Genomic DNA, 18,139 nt, shown 5'->3' on the forward strand with positions numbered 1-18,139 from the left:
AGATGATCTTCAGTCAACTTGAATGATATACTCGTAACTCCTTCACATGTGCACAAAAGTTAATTCACCCCAAGCACATGCATGGGGAGCCAGGATTAACAATTTCCCTGGAAACCAAAGCTGATGCTGTGCATGCCCAGCTGAGCTTTATCACCAGAAACCTGGAGCAATCAGGCAGATAACACAGATTATTGCAAAGCGGACATCACCCACCTGTCCCTTTCTGCAATAATGACCGGCCTGATTCAACATTTGTAAAAGTGGAACCCACAACAGGGTCTCTCGGGATGTGAAATAGGGCGGCAAGGCGATATACTTTAGACCAGAATAGGATAAGCACCGGGCATTGTCATCATATATGCAGTAGTTTCATTTTGTATGTTTATTTTTATTTCTGTAGCCCTAGAGAAACAGAAGTTGGCTTGCCCAAAACACATTGGTTGTATTTGTTGTTGTTGGACAATAAATTCTCATTTATTTCACAAAATAGTTTGGTGCTTCCTTCTACGTTTGTCAAGCCTGGGACCCCAATTCAACGTCCTTGTGACCTAAACCATTGCACGGGTAAGGTTGTCTACACTACTTTTGAGGCCCTAATGCACTCTATAAATTTCAATACATCAGAGCAGTGTTTCTCAGCCAGGGTTCCATGATCATTGAGCAATTCTCAGGTCAGACTAAAGCTGGGTACACACGTCAGATTTTTATCGCCCGATAATCGGCATCGGGCAGATATCGGGCGAAAATCTGGCATGTGTACAGTCAGTGTTGTCCATCGTCCGAACGACCGTCCTGGCGGATCCACGGACGATGAATGACGACCGATCCTGATGCAAGGGAAGGGGGAGAGCGCGCAGTAGGGTGCCGCTCCGTCGCTCTCCCCCTCCCCTCTCCATAGAGCAAGAACGGTGCTGTATGTACAGCACCGTTCATGCATCGTGCAGTCCCTTGTCGTTGGAAAGGATCGTGAAAGATCCTTTCCAACGACAAAAATTGCAGGTGTGTACGCAGCTTAAGTGACACCAATGACCTTTTTTTTGGCTATCTGTAAGGGTGACATTCTTCTCAATGGCCAGCAATGTAAGAGGAATTCTTCCACTGAGCACTCCACTAATATACTGTGAGCTGTGGGTATAATAATTATAGAAGGGGTTCCCTGAATACCTGAAAGTTATTTCCAGGGGTCGAGAAAGGCTGCCTTATTCAGTGGCTGTGTACTATGCACATGTTAATTGTTGTGGGTGACACAAATGTAAACACAAAAACTTTAATTTGGTTAAATACACAGGACCAGAACATAACGATGAGAAACTTTTATTTTTTTTTCTCTCCCATACAAAGGAAAGGCTATCAGGCCATTTGTCATGTTGCTAACACCGCTCGAATAACCTGGGGTGAACATGTTTATATATAATTATTTACAATATGCACAAAGTGGTGTAGCATAATATACACCTTTTAAAAGAAAAAAAGTTTGGAAATCTACATTCTGAACATAGTTTACACACATCTACAACTGACGAGTCTCCTTTTATTGTACAGTACATTTTCATCTTTTTATTGGCCATCAAAACCAAGAGCCCCAACTGCCACATTATGAATAACCGAGGGCCACATAATGTCAGTTTGAGAAACTCCTTTGCATCATTACCAGGTGTTTATCAAATGACTGACGTGGAGAACTCTGAAATATTACACAACCTGCTTGTTATTTATAGAAGGATTTACTAACACTTGTTTACTTGGAGAACACAGAAAGAGGAAAGGACACTTGGATTTTGCTAACAAAGCAACAACCACCGTTGTTATTTTGCTAGTGCAGATGTGAGAAGGAAAAAAGAAGATTGATTTCTTTTCTGATTCCGTTCACAATACTGCTGCTGCATGAACAAAGTAAACGAATACCTAAAGTGTGAATTTCACATTGGCCAATGGGAACAAACAATCTCAGATTGAAATTAAAGAAGCGCTTTGCATATCTGACAACAATATTGTCCTTGTGAATCCAAAGAAGCAGATACGCTGTATGTGTTAAAACAAAATGCTTTTCTCTACCATTAGGCAAACCAATAAACTAATCTCAGTTTAATTTTGGCTTGTCCCAGTTCCATCCCAGGTGCCGCCATCTTTTTCTTTCTTTGCATCCTTGTGTTGGATCTCGGCCATTTGATTGGCTGGGCTGTGATGATGAAACACCCACATAGGAGTGTGAGAATTAATTCGGTCGCGGTAGCCGCAGGTGAAGCTGGATATCCCAGCAAAGAATGCTGAGCTGCGCAGCTCAACGATTTTGACTGATGTTAAAGGGAGAGATCAGACAGGTAAGAATGCTTTTTGCAGAAGAGACATCGCCTTTCTCTTTCTGCAATAAAGCCCGGTCTGGTTGCAGATTTTTCAAGGTAAACTTTAGTCACAGTATTTGCTAAGCCACGTCACATATATGCTCCTTGTTTCTAAAACACATGATGTGTTTGCTTGCCTAAGGCTTAGCACACACAAATTATTTTTTACTTCCGATCCAATAAAATGAACAGATCTAAAGTAATTTCAAAATCCAACCAATTGTAGGCATTGGATTTTTTAGTCTTTGATTTGACATGTTAAATAAAAAAAATCAGAATATTGATCACTGCCAAACAAAGGACAGAGTATCATACACAAATGTGCCGTGTTTTGAGACTTATGACCATTTGATAGAACTGGTTTGTAAAAAAAACTGGCAGTGGATCTGCTTTGTTCTAAGCGTTAGAACTACCAAAAATACAACACGTAATGCTTGTTGTGTCTGTTCTATGCTTCCCTAAACATCATCTATTTGTTGTTTCATAATACTTCCTTACAAACAGTTCCTCCTTTGTCAGAGACGTTCCTCTGCTGTAGTTTCATCTGGGCCGATCAGCATTTGAAGGGCATTTACATCCTGCCATTTTCTGCAGAAGTGCACGTTTCAGTACCAGAGTCACTGTGGTTTTTGACCAGGTGTCACCGTGTTTTGTATCATATTGCTAGTACCAGACAGTGCTATCAGAGCAGGCTGCAGAAGCTGCCTGTTCACCAGTGACTCCCGGCTGTGTATTATCGTACTGCCCTCATCAACCACAGATTGCACTCTGCCCAAACTCTCCACAGCACTTATCATGTGATTTCCTGACGACTTTTCACTTGAATCAGTCTTTGCCAAGATAACAGTTTTTGGGGATGCCTGCAGAACCGGACCAATCTTAGACAGCACCACCGTACAGGCTGTGTTGGGCGAATTGGCTAATGATGGGGTTGTAAATGTCATCGCCCCAGGGGTGATGGTCGATGAACTTTGAAGGGTCATTGGCTTCAACGGTAAAGATGTTAAGTCGCTGCCAACGGATTTGGTGAGTGCAGAAAGCTTGGCATCTGACATGACATACAAGGTCTTCGGTGGGCTGGTAGTCACTGTGGGGAAAAAACAAAAATGGACAGTGAATAAAAAACTGACAGTATATCAACATGAACTAAATTAGTATGTAAAGGGAAGCTATCTTTTTTGTACTCTACATTGGTCCACCCATTACTGATGTAGCAGAAACATCAGGAACAGTCACTAACGCACCAGAGGAAGGCGCCATCTTTGCTGCCAGAGCTACAGCAGACTTCTGAGATGACGGCTATCCTTTTCAGTCATTTAGATAGCAACTGATGATGTATTTTAGGTCCATAATGCTAAGAATGATAAAACACACCACTCAAACTGTCTGTGTTTAGTAATACTACAAAGGGTAGCCTTTCCCTTTAAATATGCTGGGTGTCTGAAAGTTATCTGTGCCTACAAAGAGTTTGTACATTTGAACATTACCCTTTTTTTTTTTTTTTTTTACCAAGCAACAGATAAGAGAACTTAGTGAGCTGCTAATATCACTTCCCCTTTGATGTTCTATCACCAAACATATTGCAAATTCTAAGGAAGGCTTGAATCTGACTGAAGCTAGGAGACACCTCTTACTATGTACATCAAGCTTTCTATGTATGACACAAAGTCAAAAGTATGTGTTAGCATCATAACATTGCTAAGGCCACGTACACACGTCAGATAATTCTTGTCCTATATTGGCCTCAGGGCCGATATGAGACGAGAATCTGGCGTGTGTACAGTGCTCGTCGTTCATATGACCATCCTGTTGGATCCACACACGAGGAAGGATTGTAATGAAAGTGAAGGGGAAAAAGAGCACAGCGGGGTGCCGCTCCGCCCCCCTCCATAGAGCAGAACGGCGATGTTCAGCGTTCGTTCATGCATCATGCAGTCTTGATCCTGAAAGATCCTTTCCAACAACATATATTGCACGTGTGTACCCAGCCTATGAAAAGGATGACTGATGCACTTCTGCCATGTCTGGATGAAAGAATGAATGATTTAGCAGGTTGGTGGTGTTCTCAGTCTGCATTTCAACATTTACAGTTTAGAAAGAAATGAATATACACAGTTGTACTTCCCCAATAAGATTACTGTGTGGACTAAGCCCTCATGCTACAGGGATCTTACCATTTCCTACAAGATAATGAACTTTGGTTTTAAATATATATATTAATATATTTATATATATATTAATATATATTATATTAATATAATATATATATTAATATATTTATTTATATATATTAATGTATTTATATCATAATTGTCCTATAAGAATGTCACATAGATTTTTTTCTTTATCCCAGGTTAAATTTAGCTGTGATTATAGTGGAACTCAATGTACAAACTTTCCCTTATGCAAGCACAATACCTATGCAACCTGTGCACAGAATCACAATTTTCCAAAGCTTTCTAGTTTATCCTATATGTTGATTTAGACTAATGCATGTGCACTGTGTCATCCACATCATCCCTTAGGTGCAAGAATCTGCAAGGTCTAGATCGGGGTGGGCAAACTTTTTGCTCTGGAGCCATAATGAGTTTTAAAAATTGACAGACAGGCCGGGCCAGTATAAGTTCTATGGAGAATGTTTGTATGAACTGATATAAATTGCTTGTAAAAGCGGTCGGATTAAAAAGGCCAATGTCTGTAAATGGCCCGCACACTGTAGTTTGCCGATGCCTGGTCTAGAGGTCAACATCCAGCACCCGGCATAGATGCTTTCCCCCGTTGTTCTCTCTGCTCCCCCCATATGACCTGCAATATGAATGATATCACATTTTGGGCCCCCTTAACATTCACAGGATTACCCCATAATGTCAGTGGAAAGAAAAAGGAAAAAGGTAATATTAGGTAAATGCAACAGTGCAGGGAAAGAGAAGTCAGCAAAAAAAAAAAAAAAAGAAGATACAAATATTTATGTAATTTGCAAAAAAGAAAGCCTTGCTGCACTTAGGAGGAGGGGTTCTGAGGTTTTTTGTAGTGGATGGCCGATTTTTTTCCACTTTAAATACGCTGACTGGCTGACATATCTAGCAGGTTGCCAGAGACTTAAACGGCTGGGCATTTAGACCTTGCAAATGCTTATCAATCCTCACATCAACTCAGTTGATTATCGCAGGTGTAAAACCGGGCTTCTCACCTGCTGGAGGGGTTACGGCGCGCACTATGGATAAGGACTTTTCTCCCGGAGTCCTGTCGCTGGCTGTCGCTACCTTGCACTGTTCTGCCACAGTAGGGGGAAGAAGCTTACTAGCAGAGACCATGGTGGAAGAGGAGTCTGAAGCCTGAGGATCACAGCAAAGACACAAGGTCAGAGACCAGTTCATGCATAGTATACATGTTCCCGGTAATAAATACATCAGGACATGTGGAGCAGAATACGCTGGTAGGAATTTCTTTTCCTTATATTACCTTGCAGGTTTTAGCTTCAAAATGCAACAGTAATAAAAGTAAGAAAGGCACATAGATAAGAAGCATATTGGTAAGTATAATTTCATCAGAGATATAAAACAACTATGATTATTAATAGGCGCATCAAACATAAAACCTGATCAACAAATACGACCCTCCCAGTAACATGATCGTGTATCCTAGTACACCCAAACTTGAAGAAGGGTAACACTGGGCAGAGGTGTAGTATTTCAGATTTTGAGCAACTTCAGTGTACACAGGCATTCGTTGTCTGGAAAGGCTTTTAAAAAATTCCCCTTACTCATTATTATAATAAAGATTCTGGGACAGGTGATCAGGTGATAAAATATACACACAGGAATTTTTAGCAATTTCCAGTATTTGAGTAGAGATTATAAATGGGAGGGGGGTATCTCTTAAAGTTAAAGTTCTTTACACATTCATTTTTTTCCCCTGGTAAGTGAAATATTTGGAAACGCATACCTGTTGAGAGATATCATCTTGCTTGACATGTGCCCCGGCTCCAATACTGGCCTGACTCAGCGTCGTGACACGGCTGGGCTGACCACGTAGAGTAACTGTAATGGTGGTGGGTGCCTTCAGACCTATGGAGAAGATTAAACAAGGTAAAAATGATGAAAAGTTTGGTGGTTGCGGCAGCCATGATTAGCTGGGTGACCCGAATCTGGCCTCAAAAGCTCAGGAGGGTACACAAAGAATTAATGTTTGTATTGCAGCATCAGTGAGGTTTAGGACTGTAGAAAGTCAGTGGTGTTTTATGAAATTATACATATTAGGACATACTTAAAAGCTACACTCCAGGTTCCCCCAACTTCTCCAAACACCCTCTAAAGGCTGGAACCTAAATGCACTAATTATTTGCCCAAAGCTTATGCAACACTTGTTCCCATGTCTTTTCAGTTTACAAAAGATGCGGACCTTGTAGGAATGCCCATGTGACTAACGCAGTGATGTGGACACCTGAAGAACGACCCCACATTCTTCCTATAAGCTGTCCAGCAACCAGATGCTCTCAGGATATAGAGGCACGGGCATATCTGCCACCTGGAAAAGCGATCTGCTACATCCAGAAAATGGTGAAGGCTTGGGAACTAGAAGGCAGACTTAAGTATAGATCCAGTTCACAATGTAAGAGAAAAAAACCCCAAAACAAAGACGCGGAATGGATTTAGTGGGCGGAGGGGAGGGCAGGTATTACTTGACATGGCTTTTTATGGTAGAAATAATTGCACGTATGACCGTGTGTAATGTGCTAGTCAAGGAAACTAAACAAGGCATTACTAACTGAAATACCTGTAGTTGGGCTGGATAACTGTGCCAAGCCAGGGATACTACTAGCCAGTTTCGCCAGGCCGCCATTCGTGAGTAGCTGATGAATGGCGGTAGGTTTGCCACCGGCCGATGCAACTAGAGATGAAGAAGCCGTCACCACCGGGATGGTTCGAAGGATTGTTCCAGTTCCTGTGGTTATTGTGCCTAAGCTTTGGAGAGGAGCAGGGGCTTTGACTGTTATTCCCTGGAAAGAGAAATACATTTACCATCAATTGCTTTTTTCTAGCAAATGAAACGCAACACCGTTCTATTTAACAAAACGAACCTAATGCAGCATTTCTCTGCTTTTTACTTCTATTTACTTAGCAATGCTGACTGGATTGGATGGCAAGAATTCACAGAAAGGATATTTTTTGCTCCTGGTAAGGTACCTGAGAGGACGATCCGGTGCTGGCGGGGCTGCTGGGAAGAACGCCAGATTTACTTCCTATATCTTGCAGGCTGAAACTTAACCCTTGAAGGAGACTGCTAGCTGAGGCTCCAGAGCTTGTTCCTGCAAGCAACATACTGTATTTAGCATGAAAGAACTAAACAAATGAAAATATTAAAAGAAAAACTATAATGTTTTCTGTAAATAGTTTATTCTACAGCTAACCAATTAAAAGTTAGTCTGGTAAACGTGCTAGAATTCCAACCGCTGGCTGCAAATACATTTGCAATATAGAATATTTTGAACTAGAACAAAAAAGAAAATATAATATACAGTATATAATAAATTTAAACCAGGATTCCCCCCTCAAAATCCTATTGGAAAAAGAATCTTGGATTATACTCCGGAGACAAGAGATCACTTTACAGGAGCATATCTACTGGTAGACAGCAATAATGCAAAAAAGATCATTGAAGAGCAAGTGTCCCACTATAACCAACTAAAAAGTACAAAATACTCTAACCTGTAAAAAAGCTGAGGCCATGTGATTTGTTTTCCCCTTTTAATATAAATGTTTAAAAAATAACACACCATAGATGTATTTAATCATGTATATTTTATTTCTATTGATTGTTTTAAATATTTTTAGTAAGGGCCACATTTTGTGACCTAGGGTTTTTACTCGAGTCAAAGCATTTTCCTGTCACTGGGAAAATGAAGTATCTTGGTTTATTTTCATGCACATATGGTACATGGTTTAAGTTTATATATATTTAGGTGTGTGGCTTTTTTTGCATTGCTTGCTACATGGCTTTTCAAAGTTTCTAGATATTGGGTTTAAAAATGTTTAGCTTCAAATGTACACATAGAAGTGTGATAGTTTTTTTCATAATTTTGTTTTATTTACTCTTTTGGCTATGTATATATCTTTATCCTATCATGTTTAGATTCACTTACTGCTGAATGATTCACTACCTCTGCTGGGAGTCTGTTTCACGCAATGGCTACTCTTTATGTAACATAGTTTCTAAGGTTGGCCTTACCTTTTCCCCTGCTTGTGCAAGAACATATATTGCTGACAGAATAATTACTCTGTCCCCATACTGTCATTTCTTCGGCAGATAAGGCATTTGAAAAATGCAGATAAGCAGAGTCCTGTCAACTGCACCACAGAGACCGCTCTCCCCAGAAAAACCTGAAAACATTTTTTCCATAGATACTTCTGCCCTTAATTAGGCATACAGACAAAGGTGGTATGTAAATATATAGACCAGGTGGACAATTTCAATGCAAATTTATTTTATGAGCAATTTATATCATTAACAATGATTTAATTATAATACCCTCCTCCTTACTCAACACTGGTAAAATTCCCCTTTATGATATTAAATGCTTGACAAATGACTTCACAAATGAATTACGAGTTTTACCAGTTTTACCTGACAGCATGCTCGACTGCTGGTGTTGAACTCCGGGGTTGGAGACCAGACGGCTCTGAATGGAGTGGAAAGCGCTAGGGGTTGATGTGCTGGGGATCAGACCTGAAACAGCGGAGCTGGATGAGGCATTTTCAGAAGCTAGTCTGTGAATATAATTATAGGATTCTATTAAAAAAAAGAAAACTGAGATTTTTCAAAAGGTTTGACAGAACAGAAAGCAAAGAAATGGAACCTTTACAATAATAGTGTAAATGCAGACATAATTCACAAGCAGCAATTAGGTACAGACAGACCTCATAAAGACCTCATTCTTATGCAATTCTTTATTATATTATACATACATATATATATATATATATATATATATATATATATATATATATATATATATATACACACATATACACTCCTCAAAAAAAAACAGCAGAGTGGTTACTGAAAAGTGCTGGGTGGTGCGCCAGGCTAAAAGGGGCTGTGGAGAACACTGTATATGTGTGTGTATATATATATATATACACACATACATACACACGTGTGTGTGTTAATATTTGTGTGTTTGTGTATATTAATATTCAAATGTGTGAAAAGATGGCTTGAAGCTGAGAAAGTTTGGAAGTGAAACAAGTTGAATGAGGTATTTATGAACCATATGATTAAGCCTAAGAACTAGTTTCTGATGATATAAAACTTAATTTATGTTTAGAGAATAATGATGCCACACCTACAAATGTTAAATCTATTTATGCAGGAATTCAGGAAACACTTGAGTGATATTTTAAATTTTTCCAGGTCCTATTTCTTGTGACAGTGCTGGGAAGCTAAGTGTTGATCTGTAGGGCTGGAAAGTGTTAACCTGTACAGCTAACTAGGGTTTAGGCATGGGGTTGAACCACTTTCCAGTTACCCGTATGAACAAACTCCGTATTCTCCCCAGCCCCTTTTAGCTGGCTGGTTACTGATAAATTAGGTCATAATACAGGGGCTGCCACCCACCTATAATTTCATCCCACCCGTCCTAAAATAAAATCTTGGTTCAATACTGAAGCTCTTGCTTCTATGCCTGGGAACACTGGCACATGCCTAAAGCCCTAGCAATATGTTTGATGGGATTTACTTAGGAAACCTGAAAAGGTATGCTATATTGGTTCAAGAACCTGGCTAGATTTTAACTGAAGATCAACATTGTTAGTACAGGATTACTAGTAATACAGAATTCTTTCTCAATTGTATTATTGGATTTATCATTAGGAAAACACACACATATATATATATATATACACACACACATACATACATATACATACAAGGAATCATGTAAGGAATCAATAAATGGGCAACCAAGTGTGAAAAAGGTTTTGAATGGCTTACTGTAGAAAATACAAGATATAAATTGCAAAAGAAACCAGAGGCTGTATATTCATTTTAGTGTCGCCGGTGTACACGCCATAATAAAATCCTATTATCAGGTATAATACACCTTTGATCCCTATATACTATGATGGGGAATAATGGAGGAATAGAGAGACCACCTGTATTACTATCCATGAGACTAAAGCTTAATAATTTTGACCAGTAGAATCAAAGGAAGGGGATAAGGTAAGGACAAGGGGAAGACAAAAACAAATAGCAACTTTAGCACTTCCATTGTTAACATTTGGGATACATCTCTCCAGGGTGCATGCAGCTATAATAGTCGGGGAGGGCTTGATTTAAAGGTTATTTACTGCTATGTTAAGACTATATGGGTATTTAAATGTCCATATTCAGGTAACAGGTTTATATTTATGGGTTTTTCAGGAGATTACACAAATTATACAATGTGCTGCTCAACTATATTAACACTGTAAATGTCAGTATGGTATTCTCAATGATGCTATAAATATGACACCAAGCTCTTCAGCAAGACTCCTAGTTTTTAAGGACCTTTGTACTTTCTTTTAAGTGCTCCATGTTTTATGCGATGGGTAGAAATATTCTATTTATCTTTGTCACTCGCTGTCATTCTGAAATGTATATGCCATATAAAAATTTATCACAATAAAAATAAAAATATACTTTCCATATTATACAGGGAGTTATGAACCCTTTCCAGAGCTCGCCTCGTGCATGCCAGCTTATCTAATCTAGTGTGTTTGGTCTTTAATATTTTACTACAAATACCTCATTACAGTTTTTAGACAAAAAATTGTTGTCATTTGCAACTAAATGTCCCTCAGTTTCCAGTAAAGAAAACATATTTAATGAGTTCTATTTCCAGTAATGATGCCCTCGAAGAGCAGTGGGGGAGCACAAGAAGCAACTATCTGCTAAACCAGCTAGAAACTTATTATGTGAGAGTTATGTGAGATATGAAGACTTTATTCTTTTTATCAAGGGACTTTTCAAGGACAGATCATTCAGGATTTATGTAAATCAACATTTATGATGAACAAGCAAAAACAAAATGCCACAAAGCATTACAAATCGAAAGAATTCTGTCCTATCAGGAGACACAAATAAACAGCCGGCGTAACAATGGAGTTTTAAAACAACCAGGTGCAATACTAGCAGCATTAATGCTATTTAATAATCTAAACAACCAAGGACCACAATGTATTTTTTTTATTGGTGCTCTTGTATGAAGAAGAAGAAGGTAAACTCTCAATTCTATTCAATTCTCAACTCCTTAGTCCGGTGCAGAGAAAGTGTTGGGCACCGACATTTTCCTCTATCTTCTTCCGGGTTCTTCTTTCTGTGTCACCTGATCTCGCACTGTGCAGGCGTGAGATCGCCATTTTTCTCTCCCATTAATAAGAGGGCTCCTTCTGCGCATGCCCGAGATCAGGGCATGTGCAGAAGCAGCAGCCAAGAGCCTCCCTGGATGCATGATGAAGGAATCCCAAGAGGCTTTGCGCTCCCATTCCGTCAAGACAGAAAGGGGAGGTGAAGCACCTTTTTTTTTTTTTTTTTAAGGGGGGGTAAGGGGTATTGCAAAAAAACAATGAATACAATTTTTAATTTAAATAAAAGGGTTGTCTACGCTTTTATGTAAAGTAAAAATTTGGAGTTTAAGTCAAAGGTGTGAAACAATACACAACAGATTCCATCGTGTCCATATAGATGTAACAAAAATAAAAGCCAACATGTGTGAAAAACTAAGAACACCCTATGATTTATTAGCTTGTAGAAGCCCCTGTAGAATCAATAACTTGAAGTCGTTTTTTAGATAACTTTATCAGTCTTGCATATTGTTGTGGACGGATATTCACCAACTCTTCTTACAATAGACCTGATTTATTAAAGCTCTCCAAGGCTGGAGAGGATACACTTTCAACAGTGAAGCTGAGCGATCCAGCAAACCTTGAATGGATTTTTTCAAAGTCATTTGCTTTTTGCTAGCAAATGTTTTGAATCCTGGACTGGATCCATACCAGGTTTGCTGGATCACCCAGCTTCACTGAGGAAAGTGCTAATAAATCAGGCCCAATGTTGCTTCAGGTCATTTAGGTTTGCAGGCAGTCATTTGTGCACAACTCTCAGCACAGCATTTCGATTGAGTTGAGGTCTGGACTTTGGCTGGGCCAGTGCAACACCTAGATTCATTTCTTTTTTCAGCCATTCTATTGCAAAATTGCTGGTGCGCTTGAAAATCTTGACCTGCCACATGACCCTTTTTCCGCCAAGCATTAGCTGTCACACAGGTGGTCTCATATTTGACATTCTGACTCCTCTGTATATCAATGACTGCAAGTTGCACAGGTCCTGTAGCTGGAAAAAAAAGCCCAAATCATCACTCTTATACCATCATGCTGTGATGTTTAGGCTGATATATTGTGTTAAATGTGGTGCTGTGCATGATGATCAGACATCTCCACTTTGGTCTTGTCTTTCCAAAGGAAATTGTACCAGAAGTCTTGCGGTTTGTTCAGATGCAACTTTGTAAACCTAAGCTGTGATGCCAAGTTCGTTTGAGCCTTTCAGTCTTCCAAACAAGGTTTACATGTTCAGTCTTTTTCTGATTGTACTATCATGAACTTTAACGTGTCCGAGATTTAACTAGAGGATTTTTTTTGCAATAATGTCTTTCAGCACTGCATGGTCTGACCTTGGGGTGAATTTGTTGGGATGATAACTCCTGGGAAGATTGCCAACTGTCTAGAATGTTTTCCACATTTGAATATTCTTCCTCGCTGTAGAATGATGGACTGCAAATTGTCTTTAAAATTGTCTTCTAACCCTTCCCAGAATATTGAACCATTGCTAATGTCTTTCCTCTTCGGCATTGTGTTAACACACACCTAAATGCTCTAAATAAGCAAACTGCCAAAACCTTGCCACACATGCTTCTATAGAGATGGTTTCACCATGATCAATTAATCAATACATTTCATGAGCAGCACCTGACTGATACTTACCCTCTTCATTCTTATGAAAGCGGTAAGGGTGTCCTGAATTGTATGGAGGTTGTTTTTTACCTAGTTTTTAAAACATTATAACTGAAAGCGGATGTACTTTCTTTTTTCACAAGACTGAGTGTATACAAGTATATATGTGTGTTTATTTTTCTTTATGTCATGGAGAATAATTAATTTTTAATTAAATAATTACTAATGGTAACCTACCAAATTTAAAATTACTCGTGCAAATCATTTGGTAAAGAGATTTACACTTTGCAACAGAAATTAGAAAACCTCTTTATTACCTTTAACTTTTTTTTTCACAGTGACAAATGGATCCCAATTTACAACTACTTGGAGAGCTATATAATTTTTTTTGGTTTGATCCTGTCAAAGCCAAACCTTTTAAACTCACCTGTCCTGGTTCTGTAACCAGGAGCACACATGAGTTCATTCATTCCCGGCATAGAGAGAAGCCAGGAATCCAAGCAACTAAAGCTAGGCTTCACATCTCAGCTTTTCTAACAGTTACCCGGAGTGAACAGGCCGATAGGAGGCATTATTGTGGAGGACATTACCTGTGCCTTTCTGCAAAAATGACCTGCATGATCATGAACTTTTAGAAGGGTAATCGGACTAAATCTGCGTTAAAGCATTGCAATGGTTGGTATTGCATTAGGAACACATTTTCTTATGATGGACCAGAAGAACAGAATGTAAATTACTCTTCTCAACCTTTACTAATGAATAACAACATTGAAGACAGTCAAATAAAGTAGACACACACACAAACATACTTGGGTGCAGTAAGCAGACTGGCGATCTCCTTTGTACCCACTGAGGGCTGGCCAATCACAGGTGAGGACGAAGATTTTGAGACTATTGAAAACGAAACAAAAAAAAAATTAACTTTTAACCAGTGTACATGATGTTATCAAGTCTCTCTATATTTGTTGTCTCTAAATATAATCACTTAAAAGCAGACCTTCCACTAAGACCTTTCCTCCCCACAGGTGAAAAACATCCCTCCAAATGTAATTGTTAGAATTGTACTTACCTTCCCCCTATCTAACTTCTAATGTTTCAGGTATGTTCTACTCAGAAAAGGGGATTTAATAAAGGAGGGGAGGTCCACCCAGTCTACATAGACCTCACATTTTTAATTCAAGGCCCACTTTGTTAACTTACTAATTCAGAGATGTGTTTTTTACACTTCAGAAACACAATAGTATAAAACCCAACTCCAGCTAAAACTTCATATAAACCCTCAAAGCAATAAAAACATGTATAAAAACTGACATCTATAAATACACCTGGGAGCATTAAACAGTTTAACCCAACCCCTGTAATTGCAAATTGTGCATATAAAAGTGAAGAAAAATATATGCAAGACATTCTAAAAAAGTTTCAAAAGATGACCTTAGAATAAATAAAATGATGCCATATCTTGATACTAATAGGGATACAAGAACGGAAAATGAGAAAACTGGAGATATGGCCCAAAGAGTCATAATAAAGGAGCATGGATTGCATGGAGGCAAAATATATGAGACTTTGATTTTTGTCCCTATTCAATATTAGATGGTGTTTTTTTTATAAAGAAAGTTATATATACAACCTTCAAACTAATATATGGCTATTGACCCTTTGGGATAAAGTTACACTCAAGTTTCATGTTTTTTTTAAATATATACCAAAGCATATTTTATATTAAAAAGTATATTTTTCTGGATGCCTTTTTTATTTTTGCATTCCTATACCCTTTTATACAAAGGCATGTTAACTTATCAGGACAGCTAGTAACCTCATACCAGGATACAATATTTTTGCTATGGTGTGCCCAGGGCTTGTTTGTTGCGGTTCACATGCTGAGCTAGAATTGTGGGGAAAATGCAGAAACTTTGGTTGTGAAATACACTTTCATTGTTATCTGTACACTGGCCATCATAAAAGCAGTTTTATAGCCCTCATGAGAGCTGAGCTGGATAGTACTGCTTAGAGCTGTCCTCAAATAATTAGATATGTAATTAGAGGGATTGTGAACTGGGGGAGTTGTGCTTCCTGCTATTCATCTTACTGATACAAAACACTTCTGCAAAAGTCACTCAGGTTGCGATGAATACTATGGCGTGTGTTCTCTGGTAAAACTATGTTATAGAGAAAACCTTAGGTTGATGATAAAAGCAAAAGAAGCTCTTGAAACAATGCAGAGGTCAGTGTCAGGAAAGCAGTTCAGTCGGTTAGATAAGAATCCTCATTTCCTGTACCTCTTCTACTAGGAAACAGGTGTCTGAGGCTGCAAAAGAGTTAAGAGAGAAGCACGTTCACAGCAGACAGAATATTAGTCATAATCACAGACCTTCCTGTGTGCTAGAGGTGCCTCCTCCTGCACCATCACCATGGGAGACAATGGTCACTTTGATTTTTGGACGTTTCGAAGGTTTCAGTCCAGAGCTGTTTGCAGGGCTGGGAGGCCTCTTCAGCTGCACCCTGTTGTCATCCTTTTCTTCTGTTTCTGAAGATACTGGGACTAGACACACAAAATCAAATAGACACATTGCTTAACAAATAAAAGAACACAAAGAAAGACATTGGGTCTTGTTTAATAAAGCTAGAAAGGATACACTTTCATCAGCGGAGTTGAGTGATCCAGTCAAACTGGAATAGATTTCTTCAAAGTCATTTGCTATTTGTTAGCAATGTTTTCAGTCCTGGACAAGATCTATTCCAGGTTTGGTGCTTCACCCAGCTTCACTGATGAAAGTGTATTGGAGAGCTTTAATAAATCAGGCCCATTCTGTTTTTTTTTTTTTACTATTTGTAGGGAGGACTTTAAATGAAGTCTCACGGTTAACTTTTGGAATCCCAGAGAAGTAAGTCACTTGTATAGGTTTTTATGTGAGGCCATTCCTGTTAACGATAGGGCTGCAGGTGACCTCTGAAAGCCAACTCACTAGTCACAGCATAAAGATTTTTGTTTAGTGTTAGTATAAATAGTTATTACTGTTTGTGTGTGTGATTTTATGCAGTAAAAAAAAAAAAAAGAGCTTGCACTTCCTCATTTGTGGCCTACAAGCTGATCTTTCTCATCTGAATAAAGCAAGAAAAAGTTCTCCAGCTTAGCCCTATCTACAGATCAGATGCACTCTGTGCCATTTCATTGATATTGAAACAATTAGAAATGATGCCTATTTAAAACCTTTAGGTTTGGAATAGAGCCAGCAAACATGGTGACCCAATAGCTGCATTCTCTCATCCGGGGTTCCCATACTGAAGTGAATTTATATCCACCCAAAGGTGTAATTTCATTCATGCAGTAATTTACTACAGCTGAACTCCAGCTTTTTGTTAAAGGACAAAGGAGGTGTATCATAAAGGGGAGTGAGGGATGCTGACTTATTGAAACTCTGCAAAGGATGTGTTTGGAGAGGGAAGGCCAGGGAGATGCTAAATTTGGAAGGCCATCTGCTCAATTTCAGAGTCTTACCTTACCTTAAAATACATTTTGTTCATCTCCTGACCCTATATACGCTATACAGCCCCATCATAAGCCCTGTACACACTACTGAAAGAAGAACTGTACTCGTCTTTGTTTTTACACAAAAGGAAATGTAAACATTTTTTTTCTATAAGGAACCAATGCAAAATTAAATTTTCACAGTTAGCAATTCAGAGTGAGTTTTGCAATGAGCACTAATGCAAATGTTAGTGCTGCCAATGAGCACCAGTGCAAATTCGGGGGGAAGGGAAGAACAATGGAGCGGCATTCAGCTGCGCTCTCTGCCCTTCAATTCCATTGCAATTGTTCGTTGTTCATCACTCATGGATCGGCCGGGACAGATCCACGCTTCTGTTTCGCTTTTCCATGCAACAAAATATTGACAAATGTCCCCCATTGTTTTCATCCTTAATTACACAATGACCTTTGTAATCTTTTTTTGTGTTGTGCAAAGTGCGGACACATTCCTTTCACTTTGGCCAACATCCAGAAGAGAAGACTCACCGAATACACAAGAGGGAGAACCCGCAGGGAGAGACTTCCTCACCAGCATGTTTTGTTTCAGGAAAGCTGCAAACTGGGCTGTAAGACAAAATGCACAATACATGAAGGGAGCAGAAAAAAAGGTAAAACATGTAATTAACTTTTCATGTGATCCTAAAACAGATCACTCTCTCTAATGGAAACGGTCTGCCAAACAGTGTGGAAAAATCATGGATTTCCTTTAGGAAGCATCAAGAGCATCCGCCCAGCAAAGAATTACTGAAATCCAGACACATGACACAAAACGCAAACAGAAAGACCCCTTGGTTTTTTCATACCTTGGGTTTTTGGATTTACAGTAGTTCCTGGTCTTTGTATTGTGGTCTTCAGTGGCATAGTTGTTTGCCCTGGTTTATGAGGTGTGGAAATAGCCGTTAGCTTAGTCTTGGGACTGGACGTAGGACTGCTTGACATATCCTTAAAGAAAATTGAAGTAAATATAAATACTTATATTATCCAGCATAACAAGAAAAACTGTGCTTTAATTAACATTTTATAACATTGCTAAATGAAGTATTTTCTAATATACCCTGTTTCCCCGATGATAAGACACTGTCTTATTTTTTTTGGAAGGCCAAAATATGCTCTAGGGCTTATTTTCAGGGGGATGCCTTATTTACCCATGAAGAAGACTACAGTACACAGTTATTGTTCATGTGCCATTCATGTCCACTTCTGATCAATCATGTGCCATTCATGTCCACTTCTGATCAATCTGTGCCAATCATTGTCCCCTTCTGATTAATCTGACCCAT

The 18,139-nt window shown here is 38.9% G+C and overlaps 1 protein-coding gene across 2 annotated transcripts in view; it reads right to left on the reverse strand.

Annotated features, from left to right (window-relative positions):
* Window positions 1-1,298: 1,298 nt before the first annotated feature.
* The window catches only part of KANSL3 (KAT8 regulatory NSL complex subunit 3), a 32,195-nt gene continuing 15,354 nt past the window's right edge, over window positions 1,299-18,139 (reverse strand). Inside the window, exons 13-22 of one of the 2 annotated variants that reach the window (XM_072402857.1) lie at window positions 17,663-17,801; window positions 17,346-17,423; window positions 15,702-15,872; window positions 14,140-14,221; window positions 8,967-9,109; window positions 7,529-7,650; window positions 7,119-7,341; window positions 6,288-6,409; window positions 5,533-5,677; window positions 1,299-3,429 (exon numbers count right to left, since the gene is read on the reverse strand). In XM_072402857.1, the coding sequence (XP_072258958.1) occupies window positions 2,960-3,429; window positions 5,533-5,677; window positions 6,288-6,409; window positions 7,119-7,341; window positions 7,529-7,650; window positions 8,967-9,109; window positions 14,140-14,221; window positions 15,702-15,872; window positions 17,346-17,423; window positions 17,663-17,801 (1,695 nt within the window). In that variant the 3' untranslated portion in view covers window positions 1,299-2,959. The remainder of the gene's footprint in view (window positions 3,430-5,532; window positions 5,678-6,287; window positions 6,410-7,118; window positions 7,342-7,528; window positions 7,651-8,966; window positions 9,110-14,139; window positions 14,222-15,701; window positions 15,873-17,345; window positions 17,424-17,662; window positions 17,802-18,139) is intronic. The other variant, XM_072402858.1, reaches the window with a different exon arrangement.

Source organism: Pyxicephalus adspersus, chromosome 2, assembly GCF_032062135.1.
Source record: "Pyxicephalus adspersus chromosome 2, UCB_Pads_2.0, whole genome shotgun sequence".
Classification (NCBI taxonomy): Eukaryota; Metazoa; Chordata; class Amphibia; order Anura; family Pyxicephalidae; genus Pyxicephalus; species Pyxicephalus adspersus.